The 27,287-nt window shown below is 28.7% G+C and overlaps 1 protein-coding gene across 1 annotated transcript; it reads right to left on the reverse strand.

The window, feature by feature from the left end:
- LOC113374772 lies at window positions 1-27,287 on the reverse strand. Its single transcript, XM_026614741.1, has 7 exons — window positions 27,104-27,287; window positions 6,300-6,400; window positions 4,540-4,732; window positions 3,928-4,067; window positions 1,761-1,934; window positions 1,298-1,471; window positions 1-138 (listed from the first exon to the last, which is right to left on the reverse strand). Exons 1-7 carry the CDS (start codon window positions 27,285-27,287, stop codon window positions 1-3), a joined length of 1,104 nt encoding a protein of 367 aa, XP_026470526.1.

Genomic DNA, 27,287 nt, shown 5'->3' on the forward strand with positions numbered 1-27,287 from the left:
TCAGTATCCTGGCATCAGGTGAGGGTGATGTTGGATGATGATGCTTTGTTTGTGGTGCTTTTGGGAAACTGGAGCAGGTTTATAGTTGTAGTTGTGGTTAGCTGCTTCAGCTGAGTGTTCACTAACGGCGTGTAAATGCTAAAAGATTGACAATATCGATGATCAGTATAAGCTAAACTATTAAATTATTGTATGGTGTGTGATTGTTTTTGAATAAACGAATCTTCAGAATTTCTGAAGACACTGTTTTTGATGGTTGAATTTAATTGTAAACATTAAATTATATTGATTAGGGAGAACAAAACATAGCATCACAATCTCTGATAATTAATGTTACCCAAACTGTAAGTTCAGGTTTCTAAAAACTAGAGCTATTTATATATAAGCATTTTTTCATATTTATATTTTTCATTATTAACAGCAATCAGAACTTAGTAGTTCTTAGTTAGGTTGTAGTGACATTCTTAATAACGTGGCTTTTGTCGAAGACAACCCAATACTTAAACAATAAATATTTGATGGAATTTTTATTGAAGAAAGCGCTATCTTTCCTTAGGAGCATTGCTATCAATATTTTCAAACAAAAACCTATTTCACTACTGCTTGACATCAGGCTGTCCGAGGCAGGCATCAAACCTGGAACTTCTGATTGGATGCCCATAGTTCCAACCACTAAACTATGCAAAAGCCTAATTTCTTTAATTATGTGGTCAATGGTTGCTTGTTCTCTTGGGTTCTTCTATGAGTCAGTGGTTGGAGCTTTGGGATTTTAATTAAAGATTCTGGTTTGATGCCAGCCTCGAGTAGCCTGATGTCAAACAGTAGTGACATCGGTTTTCACAAGGAAATATAGATAGCAATATGTTTTCCAAATACAAATAGCCCTTACCCTGCTTCAATACAAAATTCTTCACTATTACAGAAATTGTACTTATAAAAAAAATCATCTCATAGAGATGGAACAACTCTTTGGGTTGCCATTTATAAAACTGACGTAGTTAAGTCAAATCATCAAAACAACTCATAGAAACCTTAACTTCTGATCGCTGCTCATGCAATAATAGAAAAATGTTCTCATGTTATGATAGCTCTCAGTGTTTATGTGAAAAATTAGCTAAATGTGCTCAATGTCTATATATCAAACTGTTTTAAATTCGACTCAATATTATTTTACTTCCATTCTGTCCTAGTGCTTTTTGATGAGATGATCATGTATCAAAATTAGTTACTGAAACTTCAAACAAAATGATTTATCAGTCAAATGAACAAAAATTCGTGTTTGGTGTTTCGTGTTTACCTTGGGTTTGACATAATAAGAGCTGACCTGTTCGGCTTCGTAAGATGCTTGATGGAGATCAGCTTGGTTGTTGGTTTCGTGTAATCCGACGGTGGCGTGAACAGCTGCCTCAGCTGCGTTGTTCTGGGCAGCTTGAGCCGAATTAGCTGCATTTTGGGCTGCCTCTTGAGTTGCCTGGAAGAAGGAAGAATTAACTTAGGGAAATAAATTTTTGCTTTTATTATTGACCGCCAACAATTTTGATGATTTGCAGTGAGGCCATAAATTTAATTATGCTTCAATACGTCATAAGGTTTAGAACAGTTCTCTTAACATTCATGATAAATCTTCAACATTCATAAAATTTATTCTATTTCTTTACTAATGTAAAGGTCGTTCTCCGATGCCACGATGTTATTCTTGCATCAAGTATGGTTACTTTGATTTTACAATAAACTTGGTTTCTATCTGGATTATCTGTTACCTGAAAATCCACTCTAGCTTGGTGCAATTGTTCGTCAATGTGTTCAACGCGGTTTTTGGCAGCTCCAACCATTGCGGTTTGAGAGGCCATTTCGGCGGCAGCTTCTTGGGCAGCTTGCTGGCTGTGTTCAGCAGTTGCTTGGGCAGTGTTCAAAGCAGCAGTAATCACATTTACCTAAATCAAATACAATTTTTTTATTAAAATTATTAGTTGAAGTAGTATGTGGTCCAAATTAGTCCACTAAGTTAGGTAGGAAAGAAATTATTGATATTGAGGAATCTAGATTGTGGATAGTAATCTAGTAAGTAAAGGAACAAAATATTCTTGGTATTTGTTTATATACGGTGGTTAAGTGGCTAGAGCGATTGGACCTGAATCCGAAGTTCCTGGGTCGAACCCGCTGCGCGGAGCCTGGTACCAGACTGTAGTGACATCGGTTTTTATTTGAAAATGTAGATAGCAATATGTTTCCAAGTGAAAATAGCCTTATCCGGTATTACTGCATCAATAAAATATTTGTTCTATTACAATTGTAATAATAAAATTTATCAAGAGATGAGACAAATGTTTGGGTTGCCATCTGTAGAACCATCGTAGTTAAGTCAAATTAAGGGCTAAAAATTGTCGACTGAATACATCTTAAAATATTTTGCCGTTTAACTAGAAACAAGCAATGAGTCATTTTTTGAATTCGGATAATTATAATTATCCATGATATTTCGTAACTTCGGTTGAATTCGGTAAAATTATCTAACAACTCACTCGATCAGTTAAAAAATTATGAAACATTACTTTGGGAGTCAAACTAAGACAAAAGTATTTAATCGGATTTAATAGGATTCAGTCAAACATCCGATGGATGAATGAAATTAAGTATAATTTTTTTTAATGTCGTGATGGCTACGAACATTTGCAAGTTGCATATTCAATATTAAACCAAACTATGAATATCATCAGCATCGTTTTCTTAAATATTCTTTCTAATTTAATTTCGAATTATAAACCGACTATCTCGTTGTTAATCTTTAGATAATTACTTTATTGCATTTATTATAAAACTAACGATTTTGTTTTCAATGATATAATTAAATAGATCATAAATAAACCTCACCAAATCATACAACAAATTTCTCTTCTCATTTTCATTTTATTATTAAATACAATTAAAAATAAAGCAACATCATCGTATTTATGACCGATATTTATAATAATAGCAATTAATCATTAATTTGAATAAAAGTGAAAATAAATGTGTAATAAATATATAAATTTTATTATATAATTTACTGAATTGACTACGATTATTAAATTCGCTTGTTAACCAAACGGCGCGTGAAAGTTATTAGTGAATTAGAACTTAAACGCTACAATTATTTTTATAAAGTGAGTATGTAGAAAGCTTGTATTTTCACACTTGTGATTCGACATAAGTGAATTTTTGACTGGTATAATTATTTTGGGCGAATTCAAATGGGCGTGGAGACCTAGAAAAAGGTACCCACGACATGCATCGAAAGAGAACTTTTGTGTTCTATATTTGGTATAAACATATACTTTCTTTGAAAAGTATGTAATTTGGACAGTTTTACTAATTGGAATAAGAGATTGTGATTTTGTGTAATCGGTCTTTAGATGTTGGTACTTGATTGTAACTAATTTGGAACAATAGAAGGAATACGTTAATTTTTTGCTACCATGGGATAACAGTTGTAATATATATTTACATTTGATTTAGCAATGAAATAATTTATTCTTATATATGTTCCTGGGCTTCTTACGTTACAGGACCTAATAAGTAAATAATAAAATAATTATAAAATAATAAGATTTTTTGTGTTACGTCTCGACACTAGCAGATCTTACGTGAATAATTAGCAGTTCTAAATTATTGTAAAAGCAAAAAAATATTATATTTTAATATAGGTTGGGGAGAACGAAATCAATTAATTTTTTGACAAGAAGCAATTAAAAAAGTATAAAACGTTTGTTATATAGTTTTACGGTTTGGCGCTTCATATTTACCAGGTCGAAAATAGAAGTTCTAAAGAACAGAATATTTATTAATAATTATTATTTTCTTTATATATCTTTTTATCCTTAAAAATATGCTAGCATTTCAGTACTACCAGTAAAATTATATACGATTTTTATCTATATATTTTTTTACCTGGTTTAGAGCTTGTTGAGCTGCGTATGCTGCGGCCTTAGCAGATCTCTTTGCTTGTTGAAGTTGAGCAATTTCTGCTTCCAATGCATGATGAGCATCTTCACTTTGTTGTTCTAATCCTTCTAAAAGCACTTGTTTACCTTTAAAAAATTATCTGTATTAATAACCATTTTTATTACTGAAAGTGCTTTATGAAAAAAATTGTGACTAATTTTATTATTTATAATTTCAGGTGGATTTTAAGTAATTGGGACTTACAACTGATACCAGATCAAAATTGGAGTGAATTCTAAAATTTATACTATTATAAATATTAAATTTAAATTTAAGTTTAAATTTTTAAAATTTAAAATTATATCTAAATGAACTGCCTCGATGAATGTATTGCGGCATTGGCGTTTAAAGTTTATGTGTATATACAAGTGTGTAATGCATTATAATTTAAAATTCGATGTGAACGAACTGAAATTCTAGTATTTCATTAAGAAAACAAAGTGTGTTTATCCTTGTATTAAATGTCTTGTGCAAAACTATTCACATTAGTGCGCTAGTCTCGCAAAATGAAAAGTTGTGACCAAATTATGGACACTGCTTATTATTATCTCGACGTACCATGAAGAGCAGCTTGGGCCGTGGCCGCAGCTTGGGAAGCCGCTTGGGCCAATTGGTTTTTGGCCTGATAAGCAGCCTGTTTGGCAGCCGCCTGCTGATTGGCCACAGCACTGTTGGCTTGGTCAGCACTGCCTTGAGCTATGGAGCGAAGGCCGCTGCCTTTGCTGTAGCCTGTTTTGCCGCTGCCTGCACTCTGTGAAGGATAGGAGGAGGTAAATAGTAATTTATTAATTGATCTCGAATAATTCGTAAAATTCGAAAAAAGTAATTTCTTACGGTGCGAGTTAATACATGCAAAATACGTTAATTATATTTTGTTGAACACAACGAATTTTATTTTTAAATTTGGCGTATTTATTCTACAGGTTCATTATTATTCGTTTCAAGGATTTAATGAACAACTATATATATTGACCCTCTAAAACGTTGTTACCGATATTTTAAAATTATTTATTGAATTACTTATAAGTAAACTGTCACTAATAATAAATATTATTTCAGGTCCTAGTCAAGCTTACATGAAACTCTTACTTATAAAAACTAGCAATCGCTTGTGAATCGAGTTAGTACAGTAAAATGTGAAATAAATGCACTTCTGAAAATGAAAAAAATGTTTATTTTAAAATTTCAGAAGATTCTTTATTATTACTCTTAACTAGCCGTTTACTTAAATACTATAAACTTTTATAAACCTTAATACTTAACTCATGGCATTTTTCCTGTCCATGAAAATAAAATTTGTACTTATTGTTAAAATCTTTATAAGATATCTCATAATTTGATGTGCATATGTCTAATGTCTAATTTTAACAACCAAAATGGCATTTGTTCTTAACATTTTTATTGGAATTCCGAAACAGCATTTCCCAAAAATTTAATCAGTTCTTAATTTCATCTATACAAATAAAATGTTGTTCGAATAATTCAAATTGGACGCTCTGTTCTCTCAAAAACTGAATTGCCATTTTTGGATTTTTTGCCTGAAACGACTGGACTTACTTTTGCCAAAAATTAATCAGCATGTCTCATCAATAGAAATCGATTGTTCTATGAATCATTCAAATCGGTTAATACGTGTTCCATAAATAGTCGACGAAAAATTGTATCCGCACACAAACACACACGCAATCACACACACATTTTTGATGTAAGGTATACCAAAATGTTTAGAAAACTTTGAAACGTAAAGATATATAAAAATTTTCATTTCAGAATTCTTTGCGATTACTATAACTCACTCTACTGGAAGTTAATAAGTTTACAAACATATATTTATGCAAAAGGTCACATGGTAAAACTATTAACAATTAGATATGATTCAGTACAACATAATGATTGAAATCCAATTATGATACAATAAGATTTCACGAACACTTCGTTAATTTTTCATAATAAGCATACTGTTTTACCCACTATTTTTGAAGAACACCCTATCAAAAATGTTTATATATTTACATTGTCAGTTGTTTCTTTACATTTCAATTGAATGGATGTGTTGTTGTAGTGCATTGGTAAATGATAAGACTAATTCGTGTTTATATTTTTACATTGAAAATGGTGAGAACTAGAATTTACTTATGTTTTTTTCCATATTGAAGCTAATTTTGGGTGCACGTTGTTTGATTTGCAAAGTATAAAACCGTTTTACATGTCTAAGAAGTGCTCGGGAAAGTTAGTATATTACCGAGTGCATAAGTTAATTTTATTGTTGATAAAAAGTAATTGGTTAATAATAAATTCTAATAATATTTATTACTCACAGCGTGTCCTACGTTGAACGTCTGGGCATGCTGGTTTGAGAAATCATAATCTCCATAATCAAAGCTGGCCGACTTGTCCACGCTTCTCGCACATGATAGTCCTAGAATGAAAGTGAAGATTAATAATATACAATAATGTTTTTATCATTAATATAATTTATTCAGAATATAATCTTTAAATAGTATGAACCACGTGTTTTATCTAGATTTCTTGTCTTAAATGGATTTATATGCAACTGCATATTCTACATTAAGAGTAAATGTGTTCAATTGAGGTTTTTACATAGACCTTACACTACATGGACTGCTACTCGAGCGCAAAATAAGTGTCAAAAAATAAAAGGGAACTATAACGTCGCTTACTGAACGAGCGTTGCCGACAATCGTGAAACGCTCCCGATTGATTAAATATCATGTCATATGTCACGTGCTTAACCTAAAAGTAAATATTCTGTGCTCGATTTGCATAAACAATAGTGGACATTACATAATATATTATATTATATATCTTAATATAATATGACATTCAATCGATCGTGAGTGTTCCACGATTGTCGACAACACTCGTTCACTAAGAGACATCATAGTCCCTTTTCTATCTTTTGATACTTCATAAAATAAAAAACATATGAGGAATAGTAGTCCATGTAGTGTAAGGTCTATGGCTTTTTAGTCATTTATTTAACATATAGAAAAAGTACGGACAAATTGACACGGTGTTTTGTTTTTTAATGATTTTTATTTATTCCTCGATTTTATAACTAGTCAATCGTTTTTACTCATCTTTGGTTCATTGACTAATAGTGACATAGTGTTTTAATTGTGAGTAGTAATGTTTATTATGTAAAAATGCAACCAATCACAAAAACCATTTTGTCCATATAATACTGAAAAAATAACATAGAGTAAGGACTACTAAAATGCTAATATTTAAAATGGTTTACATATAAATTATTTGGTCCTCTGGGACATCAGCACATGAGCTCAAAAGGAACAAATAGATCATGAACAGTCATTGCAATAAATGCCAGTCTTTTCTTTTTACCGGTGGATTCATTGGTCTGCTTTTAGAGGATGTTAGGGTAAAAATTAAAAGACAATCACCAAATATAGTCCTTTTTTGAACTTGGCAAATATTTCAAAAATATATTTTTATTAGGCGAACAGCACTTTGTATCCAATTTTATTTTTAGCGTTCATTACTATATAGCTGTTCATTCTATTGTCGATATTATATTTATAAGGTCTTTTATTGAACTTGCAAAATATTTTTATTAGGCGAACAGGTTTTATTTTTTTTTGCCTTGAATGATCTACCTGATAGTGCTTGCAAAATAGTACTATGCAATATGTCCATTGCATAAGTATGGCCGAAGTATTTTGTCTAATTGTGAACAGAAAGAAATAAATAATAAAAAATCCATCACACACTTTATAATTGCACTAAAAGTGATCAAAATCGTTAGTACTGACATAAGTTAATTATTTAGTAAGACCCCAAAAAGTTTTTAAACAGGAGCTTATTGTTAAATAAATTTTTCACTCATTAAATAATCTGCTAAAATTTTGCATTTTTGGTTTTTCCTGCTTTGATTTAGAGAATGGTATCGAAAAGTATAAAAAAATTAAAATATTTTTAAATTTATATTTTGATGAATTACTTAGCTGCTAAATGTATCCAATATATTTCAACGTGCAAAAAACAGTTAACATAATACATATTATTAAAGACTTCTGTAAGTATACGTAGCAAAAATATATTTAACTTTAGTACATTCGGTATATTTGGTATAAATTTACCTATTTTTACGCATGTACATTTACTGTTAATTAATAATTTTAAAAATGTCTTTTGCATTAGTTTAAAGTATCTTAAAAACATAGAACACTTAGATTTATTACTGAAGAAAGCGAGAAATCGTCTTGAACAGTCAGCTCACAATAACTTTTTGTTACTAAGATTTTCTAATACATCTAAAGCATAAACATTAATTTGAAAAGTTCATCGTGTAACTAATTTTACATTTATCGATACTTAAATACGTTCGTCAAAAATGTAAATAATAAATAGACAATGAAGGCATAATGTTCTAACTTGTAACTTTCTTTGTCAATAAAATTACATTCGAAGCGGCTCGATTGTTTAATCATTCAAGATTTTCTCTCGAAATGAAATTTGTTTTGATTTTATATGAATGCTCAAATATGAAATATAATTTGTAATGATATTAGACTTTAATATCATCCGAACCAACTTGCAAAATAATGTTTTCCTTAAACAAACCCTTCAAATTCACCAAATTAACATGTAATGTAGACTCATTACTATTTTCTATATCTTTATCTCATTTCTTTTCAAATTTAAAATGACTATCACTAAATAGCATTTTCAAATTTTATAACTTTTTTAAATTACCAGGCAGATTGTAATTATATGAAAATAAAAAAAGTTATGCAATAATGATGTTACTTACCCAAGACGACAATTATCAGGCAGAAGGAGTACTGCATTTTTGTCTGAAATAAATGATATAATGGAATTATTTTGTATTCATGCTTTGACTATTTCTTGCATAACAATATTGCTAGCAACATATGCACTAATAAATCGATGAGTATGTTGAATCTATTTTTAGCCACTACATTTATTTCTAAAATTTTGAAAATAAATTTCTCGTCTTCTTCCTGTTAGAAATTTTGACTTTCAACATTTTGGAAAAGTTTTCCTGAGAGTAGAGAAACGTAGTTTTTTGTTACATTTTTAGTCATATTTTTTAAACATGTGGTATTTCAAAAATTAGTTTGAGCTATGAAAATATAGATCAGGTTTTTCTGTAATTTGGATTTAAGAATTCATATCACAAATTTATATACTAAAATAACTTATTTAATTCTTCCAATTAGGGAATGCAATACCGATGGAACATTTCAATACCGGTAATTTTTCATTTTAGAACCGGAATACCGGTAAATTACCGGTATTTTTATTACCTTAAACAAACGTAAACAACCGACACCGCCGACGCCTAACGCCGCTACTGTATATATATATATATATATATATATATATATATATAAATTCTAATTTACCATCAATCAATAATTAATACAAATATTTTTCTATTATTTATTACTTTCCTCGCTCATAACAATTTTCATAAACTGTACGTTCTCGTTGATGGAAACTCGTTATGCTTTTATGTAATTAGTTGTGTAAAATTTTCAAATCGTTATTTTTACGCTACAAAAGCCGTTTGTTTGCGTGTTGCAATTTTTTTTACATGAAACTGTAAACCATATTGCGTTGTTTCGCATAAAAGTTACATTGCAAGTGGAGGATAGTACAACCCGTTTTGTTGAATCATTAATTGAATCGGAAAGCTGGTCGAAAGTTTACCTATTGTAATTGACATAAACGATTAATTTTTAATTATCAGGTAAATTTTATGAACGAGCAGAACTTTGTGTGTGTGAGCTGTGTTTGTGATCGTACAAACAAACCTAGTGTTTCTTGAGAGGGCAACCCATTGGTCAACTTCTTCTATTTTTAATGTGTAGACTATATGTATTAGATAATTTATATTAGCAATGCCCACGTAAGGCAATTTTCATTTAAGATTATATTTGGGATCTCTAACTTTAATTGATATCATACTGCTTGATATCGACCTGGCCGAGGTTTTATCGAACCCGAGACGAGTTTCAAAAAAGTGAATCGATTATAAAAATTGATTGATTCCACAATTTTAAAATATGTATTATGAAAGTGTAAATAGAAACTTATTTTTGTGTAGAAAATTGTGGGACATTTGTGATTACAATCAAATCTCGTATATTTCTTGAGAGGGCAGCCCAACGGTCAACCACTCCTAGTAGTAGACTATATGTATTAGATAATCTATATTAGCAAAGCCCACATAAGACGATTTTCGCTTAGGTATTATAATTATTGGGATCTCTAACTTTAATTAATATCATACTGCTTGATATCGAGCTAATCGAGTTTGTTACAGAATCCGCGACTAGATTAAAAAAAAGATAGATTAGGAAGATTGATTGATTCCATAATGTTGAAAATGTTAAAATACTTAGTGTTAAATAACTTAGTTTTGTGTAGAAAAAATTTGGACCCGATTAAGACTCGATTAAGCACAATAAGTGCAAAAATAAACCTTATATGTACTTAATTATTTATTTAAAATATATTGTTATTAACCATATACGAGTATACTTAATTCTTAGTTATAATATTAAATATCTCCCTTCCGCTTTTTTGCTCTTGGTTTATAATACAAAAAGGCGGATATTTGACAACCTTATATATTTTAATGTATTTTTTTAAAATGATCTTTGATTATGCATTTTACTACCAAATTAAAAGTTTACTTATTATACTCAAATGAATATTAATTATTTTCACTTGTTTAAACAATGACTAAATTTATGATATAACCTTCTATTTATTAATTTCTGCAATTTCTTCAATATTTTGTCAAAATGAAAAATAAAATTGTTAGTCGACATTTTAGTAGAAAATCTTAAACCAAAAATTCAAAAACTTCTATCAAAATATTCGTTAAAAATAATATTTATAATAACTGTTGAAAAATTCTAGGATTTTTGAAGGTTTGATCGTTCCTTTGGCTAATTTCTGGAATTACTAAAATCACAAGGGTGTTAAGCTTAAATTTTGCATCGTGAAAATAGTCTTTCTGGTATACTTACCTTTTTTTTAATACTAGTTTGAAGAATGTAAAAATATACGGTATTTGGACAACCATTGGGTTGCCTTCTAATAACAGCTTTCTGTACAAACAGAGTAATTATTTATGTTTTCATGAAATATGCAGACTTTAATAATCGTATGGAAATAAACAAAAACGTATTTTAGAAGAAAATTGTTTGATACTTTTTAACAAATATGAAAGCTTGTCAGGCTTATATGAAAATCAGCTATATGATGAGTAATTAACAGAATAAATTATTAGAAGATCATTATCCGATTTGTTGAAAATTAAAATTTTACTTACATTTTGCAATACAATGTAGTTTTTCTTTTTGTAGAGGAAGTACACGTTGTATAAGTTTTAGTATAGTTCATTTAAGATATAATAAAAGTTCATCAATTTAATATAAAACGAAATGTTAACCAGCTGTCGTACAATCATGCGTCACAAAGTTATAAAATATATACATATGTTCAAAATATAAAAATTAAAACATTCGAGAAACGATTGTAAGTTCGTAAAAGAATAAATTTCACGAATCCAAGAACAGGAAAGTGCAAATTTCTTTCTACGTAGTAGCATGTTATGAAACATAATCAATGTTTTGAATATTTATAACCGAGCATAAATTAACAACAGACTTTTATTGGTTTGCAGTAAAATAACGAAATGGATATATTTAATAACAAAAATCTTGCGAGTTCTTAAATTCACAACTATAGGGATCAAAATTATATCCCAATGGCTTGTAGAATAAAATTTTTCTGATTGCCAATCGATGTATTTATAATAAAAGCCCAATTGTCCTTTTGGAAAAGACGGAATTTTGATACTTTTAAAAAAATGTGTTAGAACAGCAATTAGAACAACTCAACTACATGGCTTTTTAGAAGGCAGCCCAATGGTTGTCTTAATTTGCAAAAATATTTATAAATTTAGATACCAAAAATATTATGAATATTTTTCTTCTGTACGTATAATGAAAAAGATTATAATGGTATATTATATACCGTTGGACACATTCAGAACCGCCAACAAAAATCCTTAATTTTTGAAACTTAAAACTATATGCATACATTTCAATACTAGTCGGCATGCGATCACAGGTATCAGTAAATATTTAGTTCAGTTCATTTTCCTTGATAGTTAAATCATTATTAATCATAAACAATTTTCTAATTTTACTCTGGCAAATCAAATAGCAACGACTCTATCATTATTGTCTACTTTAATTCGATTGTTGTCTTCAGATACAAGTATTTCTCCAGTCTTTTCCTCAAATATATTACAATTGACTACTACTATATAAAATTATTTTCAAGCAGGAACTGAAAAATAATTAAATAATACTGCAATATCGATACTTTCACTCAACTAGCTTTAAATTGAAAGGAAAAGGGTACTGTAATGATTACAGAAAGAAAATTACTGTTATGCATTCAAACTGAATCCTAATTAGACTTTTTCAGATTACATGACAATATTTGTGATAGATCAGTAGCTTTATTTTCTAAAACAAAAATTTATTGCTTTTTTGTTCAAATTATTACTTTTTCTACAAATTTTCCGCAACCAACTTATTATAAATTCAAGAGCAAACAAAAATTTATAAAATTATGTTAACCATAATTAAAAACAAATTTACTACGATAATACTGCGAATGTCTTATGAGACAACCTTCTTCATTTATTTAATCAGTTATTAACAATATCAAAATTCTGTGAATTTATTTTCAAATAAGTACTAACGAATCAGATATACTCAAAATTAAGTTCCAGCAAAATAATCAATTATTCACTCAATACGAATCGAATTAAACTTACTTATTAAACGTTTTTGCACTTTTCGCTCCTTATCTTCGAAACGGTTGGACTTGCCTTTTCGCTAAACTAATCAGCACGTCTTACTGTTAATATGAATCATTCAAATCGGTTAGTCCGTGCTCCCGAAATTGTGGGCGGGAAATTGTATCCAAACATACATACACACATATACACACACATCACATGAGTATTAATTTAGAAAATATGAATAAACTCATTCTTGGCTGTTTTATTAAATGAGTTACCAACGTTTTGAGACTATTATTTGTTTCATCAGTGCAAACGTGAATAAATTACTTTAACCCTTTCCACTCGCGAATGCGAGAACTACATGTATTTTGTCGCCGGAGCGGTGGCATCCGAGTGAAAAGGGTTAATAGTATTTTATATATCATTTATGAAATCTTTTAGGATTGCTACATTGTATAACACTATTTATGTTTTCTCTGATAATGAGACAATTCGTGGCCTCGAAACGTTTGTAATTAAATCATTATTTAATAAAATAGTGCCAAAACGTTGTGGTGTGTTTATATTTTCTAAAATATATATAAATGCGTGTATGTCAGATATAACCACAGCAATTAGTATAAATTTGTTCTTTGCATAATTATTACTAACCTAACTATGATCTTTTAATTACACTCTCAAACAACTTGTAATTCATATTACCATGATCTATTTAATCTTTTACTACCATTAATCTCAAAGTATCGCATTAATGATCGGTTTTATAAGTGTTATGAGCAATTTATTAAGTTATGAATTTTCACTCTGCTAAAAAGACATTCTGTTATATTTCTTTATTATTAACATTTGAAGTTGTGTTTTAATTAATGGTCGTAAATCGTAACTGAGCAATCGATTCGCATTAAAAGTGTTTGGTTGAGAAGAATACTTGTTCGCTTTATGTTAGTCCATTTCTTGGAAAGCTTTCATATTGATCTTAATAAATGTAGGAACAGAGTCGAATTATACTTAAATTACTTTATCAAAATTTAAATTATATAATTTTCTTTATATTTGATACAGTTTTCAAAATTGATTTAGATTATTGAGAAAAAAATAAAGCTGGATCCACATTTGAGCTGATGAAGTAGATCAATTAAAAGAGTAGATAGAATGATTGATTTCACAAATTTAATAACAATGTAAAGGTTACTAGTCTGTGGAAGACTTTACGAATATAAGATATGTTTTCAACATATAAATAGAATATATTTTTGTTATACATTTTCAGAATTAGGCGATTCTTATGTTGAGGAGCAATGGTAAATCAAAAGTTTGTTCCACCTTCACGCGATCAAATTATTATTATAATTTCTGTAAGAATGATAAATTTTTGGGGGTTTGGCAAAAAATCACAAAATACCATGTAGGGGAGGGAGGGTATAGTAAGATATCACGTGTTTTAATTTTTTACCTGATTTAAAAAAAAATCACACTTTTTCAAAAAAAAAACAAAAAACAAATTACAGTTTTATCACGTAACTAACAATATACTAGATGTTTGGCGGGGGATGGAAGGTAATTTTGAATATCACCAGGAGGGTCCAAAAATCTTTAAAAACTCGCTCACGTGATTAATGGACGTCCCCTTGACGCAACAATTGTAAGGTTATTTTTACTTAGAAACCTATTGTTATCTCTATAAACTGATATCTCTACTCCTTGACATTAAAACCTGGAACCCCTTGTGCGAAGTCCACAGCTATATACTAAATTTTTTATCCGCCATAAATTTTAGTTAAAAGTGTAACTACATTTATTGTATTATCTTGAATTGCTGTATAGGTTGTTCACTAAAATCGATATTTCTTTAATTGTCCTGAATTTTCTACAATGTTTGAGGGTTTTGGAATTTAAAAACATGCATTTCATTGAATAAGGTTAATTACAGTATGTAGATGATATATGTTTTTTTTATTTCAGGGTATTATACTCTTACCATGTTTTATAACTATTGCAATTAATTTTATCCTAATAATAGATGTGACAAAAAGGGAAAACTTTCAACAATTATCCGAAAAAGATCACATTTTAATGATTAGAAAAGTTGTTAGTTATTATAATAATCTTCACATTTTAATGACATAAAAAACAATATGTTCATTAATTTCATTATATGAATAATTTCAGAATTATGAGACGATCAGGATATAGTGTCGGTTTTTGAGGTTATCAGCCGTCGTTTGAACATTTGGAATTAGGATGTATAGTATTTGGTTAAACTCTCAATACTAACCATAACTAATTACATTTAATATAATGTTAAACACATTTCTCTCGAATTTAGTATGGAAAATTCTATGGAATTTGAGGGCAATATGGTTTATTATTATTATGACAATGTTCAAAATTACTAGAGCAAATTAAATTAGGTAAGAATTTCGGAATGCGAGATACCCAGCTGTAAGTCTGTAAATACTCTAAAATAGCACTCTAAAACTTGTCTCAAAACCAACTTATGGTACGTACACCCTACCATATGTAGGTTTTGAGACAACTTTTAGGGTGATATTTTAGGGTATTTACAGACTTGCAGCTGGGTATCTCGAATTCCGAGGTGAACTTACTATAATGACTGGACTAATAGACGATATATAATAATTCAATAACAAATATGAATTTGCCAAAAGTGGGCAAAAAACAATTTAGGAATATGCTTAGAACCCAAATAGTTTTGATCATTTTACAGAGCAAGTCAATCTGAGTCTCTATTAGAGCTCCTATAAGTAAATTTTACACAATTTTATTAAAAAATGATTTTATAAATTATAATTTAATAAACGGTGTAATTGTTATAAAAGAGAATGCATGTGATAAATTTAATTTAGTAAAAAAGCTGGTATACATTGAGAATGAAAGGTAGATTAAAATATTTGCTTTTGTAACGTGTTATTCAAGTTGGTATTCCCTGATTACTAACATATCTTATTTCTAGTTTATCATCAATATTTATTTGAAAACCAATCAGAACTTAAGTCCTGTAAACTGATGTGAAGTTACTTTTTAACTCCGTGGTCAACGCAACTCAATGGTTGGCAAATCTCTATTTAGTAGAATTTTTCTAACAAGGAGAACCTCAGATTTACTCTGTTGGGATTTTGATTAAACTTTGCATGGTGATAGAGCTGATAGTCAACTGAATAGTTTAAAATATTATAGGTCTATGATAGGTGGTTCAATTGTAAAAATTAATTAAAGTTTGAAAAATAGACTACGCGCTATACGTACGTAAAATCTAACGTAAAATAAAATGATCAGATTCAAATTTCGTCAGCGTATAATTTTTTTTTATATTTTTAAATTTATTTTTATGTTTGAATAGTTAAATATTGCATAAATAGTTATAATAATTAACTCATTGCATATATTTTGCAAACAAAATTGATACATTTGTAGTCTGATGGATTACTGGAAAAATCTATTTTCACTTGGCATCATATTTCCATATTAGTAAATTAATCCGCTTCTGCATGCATCATTCATATTCTCATTAAGATGTAGATTCGTCTCGAGCTTAACAAACCGAGATTTACTATTCAAGATCATTATAATATGCAAGTAATATTAACTTTAATACATTTGTATTGTCTCAAGATACTGAATTGAGTTGTATACTCGTATCTTATGTTCATATCGGTGAACTTTCATTCACTCTCGAGGAAAACGGTAATTTTATTACGACGCATTTTTTATCCACACTTTTGATGGTGATTCAGTCTAATTGGCTCTCATTACTTAAATTGTATTGAAACTCAAACAACTTACACATATTGAATGAAATATCAGCCGGATTTATTTTTTACCGAAAATAGTAATAACAAACTGTATATTAAAACAATGCAATTCGGTAATAATTATATACAAAAAATGTTTAATGCAATCAATGTATATTTTAATTTAAAATATTGTTTATAACATTCATAGTTTTATTTTTAATCTAACACGTATATATTACTATTAAGTAGTGGATATTTATAAAATTATAATTAAATATAAACCAAAATGATACAAAATACGTTAATCAACACATAAATTCAACACGTTAATCGCCACGATATCAGAAAAATTGTCACATGGGCCATGGTAACCTTATTAATGATTAAAGGCAAAATTCCTGACAAAAGACTATTTTTTATGTCAGACTTTTTTTATGTTGAATACTAAACGCAAAATTCCTGGCAAAAGACTATTTTTTATGTCACACAAATATGACTGACATGTCTTCTTCCTCGACAAGCCTTCATTCTCGACAAGCCAAAAAAATCTTGAGGTCAATTTATTAGACATATATGTCAGACATGGCTAATGTAGAACTTCTTAGTGTCAGACACATATGACTGTGTTAAAAATAAATAATTTGTAAATAGCTTCATTAAAATTATGTATGATATTAATACTAATTTAGCACGAGCAATTTGCTATCGGATTTATCGCAGATAAATTTAATATACCACGAATAATAATAATTTAAAAAAATATTTTATATATACATTCTTTATATGTCAATTATTTTGGAAATTTATTAAACTATATGCATACATTTTAAAAATAGTCAGCATGCCATCACAGGTATCAGTAAATATTTAGTTTAGTTTATTTGTCATGTAGTTAAATACAGCCCCGCTAAGACGATCATGTGTTATAAAATTTTCCGCATAATACGCCACTTTTTGTTGTTTTTTGCACTTTGAAATATATTGTCTCTATCTCGCATAATACGCTCTGAGCTATATTGATATGTTTTAATCATTGTATATTTTTGAAAGTTTTTTGAGTACAAGTGGAAATCAGAAATTTTCCTATTAGTTTTTCGTATATAGTCGAAAATTTTAATATATATTATTTTACATTTACTTAATGAATTATTGAAAGTCGAGGCTTGGATAATTGCCTTTAACATTATCATTATCAATTTTGCTTAAATTTTTACAGTCGAGGCTTCAATAATTGCCTTCAAAACTAAATATCAACCGAAATTATTATGTATCAATTTTGCTTAATTTTTTTTAAAGGTTTCTAAATATTTTACGAAAATAATGTACGACAGCTAAAGTTTGATTATTTCTTTCAATTGTTTAAACAAATTTGTATATGGAATTATTTGAGAGTGATTTACAAGAATATTTTTAACACGTTAACTGCCACGATTATATCAGAAAAACTGTGACATGGGCCATGGTAATCTTAAGAAAGTAAAATTAAGTAATGCAACCAAATGAAATCGACAGCACTGAAATTGAATTATAATATCAGAACCCTATGAAACATTTTGAATCTTATTAGAATGCAACCTAGTTGTTGCTTTTTCTCTATTTGATGGTGAGATTTTTTAGTAAATTTTTGACTTAATATTGTTGAGATATATATTGCAGGAAAGCCTTTATTTTCACTTATAATATTTTAGATGTCATTACTGAATGTCTTCCTTTTAGTAAAGACAGATTGTAATTTAATAAAGAAAATAAAAAGTAAAAAAAAAAATATTTCATCCGCTGGATGAAATGGATATCGAACCCAGCTCATATAAAATCTAACAAATTACTTCTGTAGTTTTGTATTTATCACCTTGTATTCACCAGAAAAGCATATTTTAAATCAGTTATATTTTTCAATTTAAAAATACACATTCGATATGTGATTAGATAAATTAAACGTTTTACTAAGTCTCTTTGACATACACTTGCAACAAACGAAAGTTTTCACAAACGAGATGTTAACAAACGGCAATATACCGAGTATTTACATACAAGTTGCACTTTTAAATTCAAAAATATTAAAGAAATATTGTAATTTATATAATAGCGATCATGTGTCTATCTAACATTGTGAAAATGAATAAATTTTGAACTTTTCAACCAATTATCTTAAGCATGCAAATCAATTTCAAAGCGTGATTTGCAGTCCTTCCTTTAGTTTTTCTGCAAACAATAGCTTTTGCAAGTTGTCACAATTTAGGTAATTCTTTTGTCACACAAATAATTTTAGAAGTGCATGAAATAATAAGTTTCTTGAACCTAAGTAGTAAGAAATGTGAATAAAAATATGAAATTTTTAACGTGCAAAGTGTAAGAGATTTTTTTAGGAATTTTTATCGTTTATCGTGCACCAATTTCATCTTATGTATTTTTTTGTGTTTTTAAATTAGCAAAAGTCAATGAAATGAAAAATTTGGCTAATAATTTAATATAATTTAATTAAAATATTTTGGTTCATTTATTGGAAAGTAGATAATTTTTAAACATGACAACATTGTTAATCCACATCAAGTGTTTGTTTTTTTTTTTTTCATTAGAAGTTAAAATTTATTAAAAATACTTGAACTCTTAACTTAAGCTTGCATCATAATTAAAAAAAAATAATGAAAGTATGTTTCCATGTTGATTAAAAATTTTGGTCAAAATTGAATTTGAATTGTTGAATAAGGTTAATATGTGTAATAGGTTGATTATTTTAAATAATTTATAAATTCTCTAGGATTTAACAATAATTTATTAATATAAATATTGAATATTACCACTTGGAATGGTAAAAAACTTTTTTTATATTTAAATATATTCCTAATTTTTTATCTGCTGAATTCCGAAGCGTTAAGTATTTTTGTTCGCAGTTATTATAAATGTAATGTTTATTTTTATGTAAAAACTTGAATATTGATATAATTTATATGAGTTGAGTGCTAATGGACAGATAGATCAATAATGTTTTTTTTAATTGAAAAGATATCCATACGTTTCGGGCTAACATCTTAGCCTTGTTAAACAAAATAGCTTTATTACTTCTTGGTATGCACTTTAGTAATGAATTGTTTAGTAACAAAATCTACAGAATTAAACAAAAACCACAACTATTAAATGATCACAAATGTATTGGTCTATCCCAGTTGCAGAACTGATACACATTTGTGATACTTCAGTAAAAGTTATTTTTGTTTACATATATTGTTTTTGTAATGTTTTTTATTTTTTAATAAAAATAGCTATCAAGATACAATAAAATCCTATAAGCTATTTTTACTTAAACGAGAAAACAAGTTATACTAGACGAAAAAATAATAATTTAGAGATCACTCCATTGAGAGAAGTCTAGTATTGTTTTTGTAATGTTGACACACTATTTTATCATAGTAAATATCCATAATTGTTTTATTTAATCATGTTTTTATTTTTACTGAATGAAGGATAAAACGGTAGCTGAAACGTATGGATGTTCTTGAATCTCATAAAAAATTATCTGAATTTTAAGTAGTTTTAATTAAATTTTTACGACAAATTACTAGAACTCACGTACATAAGGAATTATAAATTTGAAAATGTAAAGAAACACTACTGAAATTTCTAATAATGCAAAAGTGCACTGGTGCCAAGATGAAAAATAAGAAGAAACAAAGTTGGTAGGAAGAGTTGGTGCACTACAAAAATTTCACGACTTGGAAACAATTTTCTACTATAATCATGAAACGAAAAAGTGTGTTATTAAATTTTGATTATTACTTACAGTTATTGTTTTGGTTTTCCAAAAATAAACACTGACAAAACACTTAGTTTATTTTATTAAGAAACTGTATGTACAACACCGTGATGCGAAGTGAACATATTAAGTTAAACGCTGATCATATTTATACGGTCTGACTTTTGAGAAGAATCGCGAGTACTTTCTTCGGAGTAGAGAGAGAGAAACCAAATTCGAACGCACACGATTTTATTCATAAATATTATTAAAAATAAACATATACGAATATTACATGTGGGTACGATTGGCAGACATAACAAAAAAAATTAAATAGATCATAATATGCTAATAGTAAGGTGACCATATGTCCCGGTTTGGCTGGTACAGTCCCGGATTTCCATCTTGTGTCCCGGGTTTTTGTAAATGCAATTGGTGATAAAATGACTATAACCCATCAAATATCTGAAAATGATACCTATATATTATGTTATAATTGTTACATAATGTATATTATTTCCAGATATACGTTAATACGTTAAAAATGTCAATAAATCAATACGTTATGGATGAAAAAAATATCGATTACAAAATTCCAAAGACGAATCACGAAAATTATCAGAAATTATGAAATCGAACTTTGAGGGCGTCCATTAATCACGCGATCGCTTTTCAAGGATTTTTGGACTCCTTGCTCCCCCTTGGTTATACTTGGTGATATTTAAAACTTTGATTCTTAAATAGTAATATCACATTTAAGTTCTTTAGCATGAGTTCCTACCCTTCGTGCCGGATTAGCAAAACTAAACCGTTGCCGTCCCGGTTTTGACTTTATAAAATATAGTTACCTTACTAATAGTTACATTAACCCTAACAGTGCAATTCTGAACTAAAATAGACAAATGTTAAGACAACGCTATGTTTTTTATAAACTTGCACTAAAAACTGTAAAAATGCTATTTATTTCAGTATTTGCTGTGCGATCTGGAGTTCTACACCTAAAATCTAACTTCACTCATATGTTGTTATGACACAACAGAAAGATGCACTTTTTATTATTTATTTAAATTAATCTGATTATGATTATCTTTCGCCGCTTGTGCGTTTTCTAGGTTAGGTTTTCTATCTAAAACACCTGAATGCACAGTAACCACATAGTATTTGGCTGTTTTTAGTACCATTTTATATGGAAAACGCAGCGCAACATAGTCTTGCCATAACATTGGTTATTCATGTTTTTATGTAATTTATGGTTGTTTTTACTTTACTATTTTACAGTAAAATTGGCCCATAAGTTTATTCAAAATTGTGTTACTATGAGCAATATTACAAACATTTTTATAATAAACTTGTGTGTAGTCAAATTGTTGGAACTTCCCGTACGTTAATTAAACATTCGAAAAAAAAGAATAATCAATAAAAATTGATCAATGATCAATAACAATTGTTTTGAATTTTTCAAATTTATAAATGCTAAAAGTTACACTATTATAATTTGTATTTTATATCCGAAATATAAGATCTTATATATTAGGCGAAAAACAGTATTGTAAACTTATGTATGTCTACTTAATGTCAACATATGAATGAATGCTTCATAGGACTCTATCTCATATTTTTGAGAACTATATATTCTCAAGATAACGCATATTGTTAATATGTATATACATTACATTCAGAACTGTGTCCGGCATTTTTGAAGTTTTTTGAGAATTTGGAATTTTCTTCTTTTTTAATGTAAAATATTTTGAAAATTTTGCATTTTTAGAATATAGGTACCAAATCTTAAGTGACAGTTCAATTTTCTAAACTAAATAAAAATATTAAAATCGCTTGTTTGATATTGGTATATAAGTGAGCTTACATAATTTTAAATGTCTGTGCATGGAATTTATTTCCTGAATCGCCAAAACTGCTAGTCTTGCCTACTTAATATTGTACCAAATTTTTCATTTCTTTAGTAGAAGTAAAATCATTTCTTCAGAAAAAGTCTTTTAAATATTTCAAATCGACCGCTTTGTTCTTTCAAAAACTGAATCACAAATTTTGGCACTTCCATGCCTTCGAAACGACTGGACCTGCCTTTGCCAAAAACTAATCAGCACGTCTTTCCGTCCATAAGAATTTTTTGAGATAAACAGATTATTTAGAGGAATGTTCGGGTGCCAATTTTTATGAGATATAATAATTCATCACTTTCTAGAATTACAACTTTGTATTTGTCATTCTCCAAACACAAATTAATAACTTGTAGAAAATAATCGTAAAAGAATTGTTTGCTTTTTAAAAATCACATAAAAGTCATGCCCTTAGACTCTAGACCAAAATAACTTCTTAAATTCTCTGAATCGATTCAGGATCTTTGGCTAAAATGTGGACTGGACCAATTGTTAAAAAATGGTTTGGCTGATTATGGCACAAAAAAATGAACTAGAGTTTTTATTGAGTTCTATCAAATGTCTTTTGAATTTTTGAAATTGATGTAGTCGTTTTTGAGAAAACTGTTGTCAAAATATCATACACACCTCGATTTTTCATTTTTGGCATCAAAATATTCACAATGTCGAGAAAATATAAAATTAGCAAATCGGATTTTCTGGCGAAAACAAACGTTTACATTCTCATGACAAATATTACATCTGTCCTCGCTACGTGTGTGTAATTCTTCATTTATCGTTGAAGTTTTTCTTACTATTTGCATTAAATGAAAGATTTACTGCGATCATTTCAAATCTATTTGTGTAAATATGCACTTATAAATCAAAATATGCAAACTTGATAAATTTTTAGGTGACGCAATTTTGATAATATTTTCAGCTGAGCATAAAATCTACCATTCATCTCTCGTTTCTCAACCCAGATATGTAAATGTGTTTTCCGTCATATTCATGGTAGACACAATTTGCTCTTAATATGTCTCTGTGACAACGATATTTATGAATTCCATTAATCAAAAATAAACCAAACCATATTTTCATCTTACGTAAATGCATCTTGAATGGACAAATTCCATTTTTGTAAATATTATGCAAATTTTAATAGCTTAAAATTGCTAAATCTTAATTGGAATCTGTATCGATTTATACACTTCAATTCATCTGCATACATGACTAGAAAAACAGTACCGGCTTATGGAAAAAAGACTTATCTGTGCCATAATACTGATACGACAGGAATTTGCCTCAATATTTGGCCTAAATTGTAATTTCAATTTCAACCATATCAAGTCTATAAAACATTGAATAAATTTTAAAAAGTTCTTGTAAGCAATATTTCTATCAACTTTATTAAAATAATGTTTTAAGTGAGTTTGCTTGAAATTCAGATGATTGCAGAATTCCGATCACCATTTTGCACTAGTTACCAGCCAGAGATAGAAAACTTGTCTCTTTGAAGAAAAAAACAATTTTATAATAAAGATGATGATTCAATAACATTTTTTATATGTTTATTGCACATTTTTTGTTTTTTTTTTTGCACCATTGAATTGTATATAAATGAAATATTAACAGGAGTAATATTGTTAATATACATTAATAATGATTGAAATTCATTAGGTCGAATTAATTTCTTGTTTTATGTTTCTGAAGCTTCTGAGGCTTCTGAATTTCTGAATTGCGTTTTACACTAATATTAGATAAGAATATGTTTATGTATTTATATGTGAGCCAAATTTTAACATTTTGTGCAAGTTTTCTCAAAAACTGCTGCACCGATTTCAGAAAATTTGATGCCATTAGATGAAACTCGATAAGAACTTGCATTGTTTGGTTCTAGAAAAAGGTTCGTCGAGCCGTTTCTTTTGCATTAGCAGAAAATTGCCTAATTATTCATCACGCTTTGGCAGTAAATATTGAGCCAATTTTGAAAACTGTAAGACCAGTCGGGAATCGCGATAAGTAGTTTTGGGTAAAGATCTTCAAGGCAGTACTGTATAATTAATTGTTGAACTCTTTTTGGTGATTTTAATGAATTTTGGTATTATGACGAAGTTCGTGGTCTTTGATATATGAAAATTGATATCATGAAATGAAATGATGAAAAATTCACTAAAGTTTGTAATCGTGGATCATCTCAAAACTTCAATATTCTATCGTCACAACTTTAAAAGTTGCTATCTCAATTCATATTCAGGAAGTTTTTACAACTTTATTGAAGCCCCAATTTTTACACTTACTTTTGATCATGTTTTTATTTAAATAAAGAAATAAAAATTAATCAAAGATAATTCATTTATCTTCCATCCAATCTTATAGAACATATCCAAATACTTCATCTTGATTCTTTAAATTTTTGACTATGAATAAAATTGAAGTAGATTCTATAAATATAAAACTATTGAATAAAATTAGAATCTATTTAACTATATTAAAGTAATAAAAGAAAACACTTGATTTAACTCAATAAATATCTTGCTACTAAAGCATTTACAACCCTCATATGGATGTGAAATTTTAAACTTAAAGCTTTGAGCTTTGAATAAAATGATTTTTTTGAACAAAATATAGCAACTGTATGTAGTTTGCGTTTCCTTATGAATAAATTAAATTCATTTACTAATGATCGTTTAGATTAAACTTCTAAAAATACGTATTCTGAAATTCAACAAAAAAAAATCTGCAAGTAAGATGGTAACAAGAATGAATAAACATTAAATATGTAAAAATGATAGGAAAATTCTACTTTTAAAATTATACTAATTTTTGGCATCTTAGTTGTTAATTTCTTCAACTTGAAATTATCCTATGTTATTAAAAGTTAATATGTTGAATTTTTTATTCAAACTAATATAGTTTTAACATTGTAACAAACCAGTATTTTAAATATTAGTATTGACATTGGCCATATGTTACCATAAATAGTTTTTTTTTATAATTTATATTGTTAAAGAAAATATTTTTATATTATTTTTTATATGTATTTGTGATAGCAATCAGAACTTAGAGTTCTGCAAATTTTTGTGCTGGCTTCTTAAAAGACGTGGCTTTATATGGTTGACTACCCAATAGGTTGTCCTAACTCATCTAATCTTTTTCTTTTCTTCTTAACATATTGCTATCTATAGCTTCACGTGAAAACTGATGTCACTTCTTCTTGACATCACTGTGTCTGACACGAGTATTGAACTTGAAACCTCTGATTCAAAGTCCATAGCTAAATAGATAAAGTTTAGCTTAAATTAAGCCATCATTTGTTAAATGCTAAAATATTATGTAAGCAATGTGAAATATATGTTCACTACTGATAATATTCGCAAAAATCTTCAATTTAAAAAAAATTAAGTAGTTGCTTAAGAATTCAAGTTCTGAATAAATTTTATGAACAAGTTTTCAACTATTTATAAAGTAGAGCATTTATGGACTTGCATATTATTACCATGTATTTATGTTAATTTTATATAAGTGACTTATATTGGTAACTATATATTGGTACTTCATTATCTCAATTTTCATTTTTATTTTTAGTTAATATTATTAAAAGTCAATAATAAAAATGTTTTTCTTCTAGGTTGTTTTTTCCACAAATCCAATAAAACAACTTTGTATAGTAGTGTTATTATCGGGTTAAAAAACTGCTCCAAATGCTTACGAAATATTGCTCCAGATGCATGTAATGTAAGTAAAGGCCATATAATCTTATATATCACGTCAATTAATTGATAAAAAAGCATTTGTACATATGAAACTATATATATTATTCGAGTTGGTATCGAAAGCGCGTGCCGGTTTCTGTAATTGCCCCGAGTAATGTTTGTTTTAACAGTTCGCCATGTCAACGTGATATACGTTGTTTTAATTTCAAAGTAGATTCGACATGTTACGCAATTTAGTGAAATTAGTCGGTTTGTTTATTTCAAATATTTATTGATAAATAATCTAGCCAAGAGATATTTTCGCAGCCGTGTTCTAAAGTAAATTGATTTGGATTACATACTAGTACCTGCAGAGTTATGCAAGGAAGCTGACGCCTTCGAAAGCAAAAAGCGCCACACTTCTTGTTTTATTCTAACTTAGTAATAATTGGATTTTTGACTATATATTACTCGGCAACATGGCAACTTATTTTTATATATATATATATATATATATATATATATATACATTTTACACACACATTAATTTTTTCTAAGGTATGCCAAAATGTTCAGAAACGTTCAAAACGTGAAGATATGCAAAAATTTTCAGTTTCCATTTTTGGACCATTACAATAACTTATCGTTATCCTACGGGAAGTTCAAAATTTGTTTCTGTCATAATCCGATAGCGAATCGCTTTTCCGAAATACAATTTTTATTGATTACACTGCGTGTCATTAATTTTTTTCTTGAAACGTGAAGATGATGCTTTCTAAGTAATTCGAGGATGCTGATTTCTAAGAAAGTAACACAACTATGCTAACAGCTCTAGTTATTGAGATACAACAATGTGCTAGTTCTACCTCAAATTACAAAAATAACACACATCTTAATTTATGTCTTTACAAATCTGTTTATATAATTTTTGAGTCTGGATAAGAACTCACTTAGGTAAGCTTCAACATTTATCAGCCATGATGTGGATGTCCCACCTTCCTTGCTATCTCTCCTCCAAAGTCATGATGTCTTGGTGGATTCTCTCGCCATACATCCTGGTTTTCTTCTCGATTTTATTCATAGAATTTACGAAACGTGGATTTTTTACAAGCTGCTTGCTTGGGAATCATTGAATATATCAGTTTCTGACTCTTGCTGTCTTCACTTTTATCGTAATTCATTACAAGGTCTCACTAATTTCGTCGTAAGCCCCAACACTTGTCAACCATCATGTGGACGTTCCACCTCCATGATATCGCTTCTCCAAAGTTCTGATGCCTTGGTGGAACTCTCACCAGGCTTCCTGGTTTTCTTCTCGATTGTATTCATAGAATTTACGAACCGTGGATATATTGTCAGTTGTTCAATTTGGGGATCATCGAATATATCAGTTTTTGACTTCCAATCCAT

The sequence above is a fragment of the Ctenocephalides felis genome, unplaced genomic scaffold (assembly GCF_003426905.1).
Source record: "Ctenocephalides felis isolate EL2017-DRISC unplaced genomic scaffold, ASM342690v1 CF-g0.4_SCAFFOLD_01886, whole genome shotgun sequence".
In the NCBI taxonomy this organism is placed as follows: Eukaryota; Metazoa; Arthropoda; class Insecta; order Siphonaptera; family Pulicidae; genus Ctenocephalides; species Ctenocephalides felis.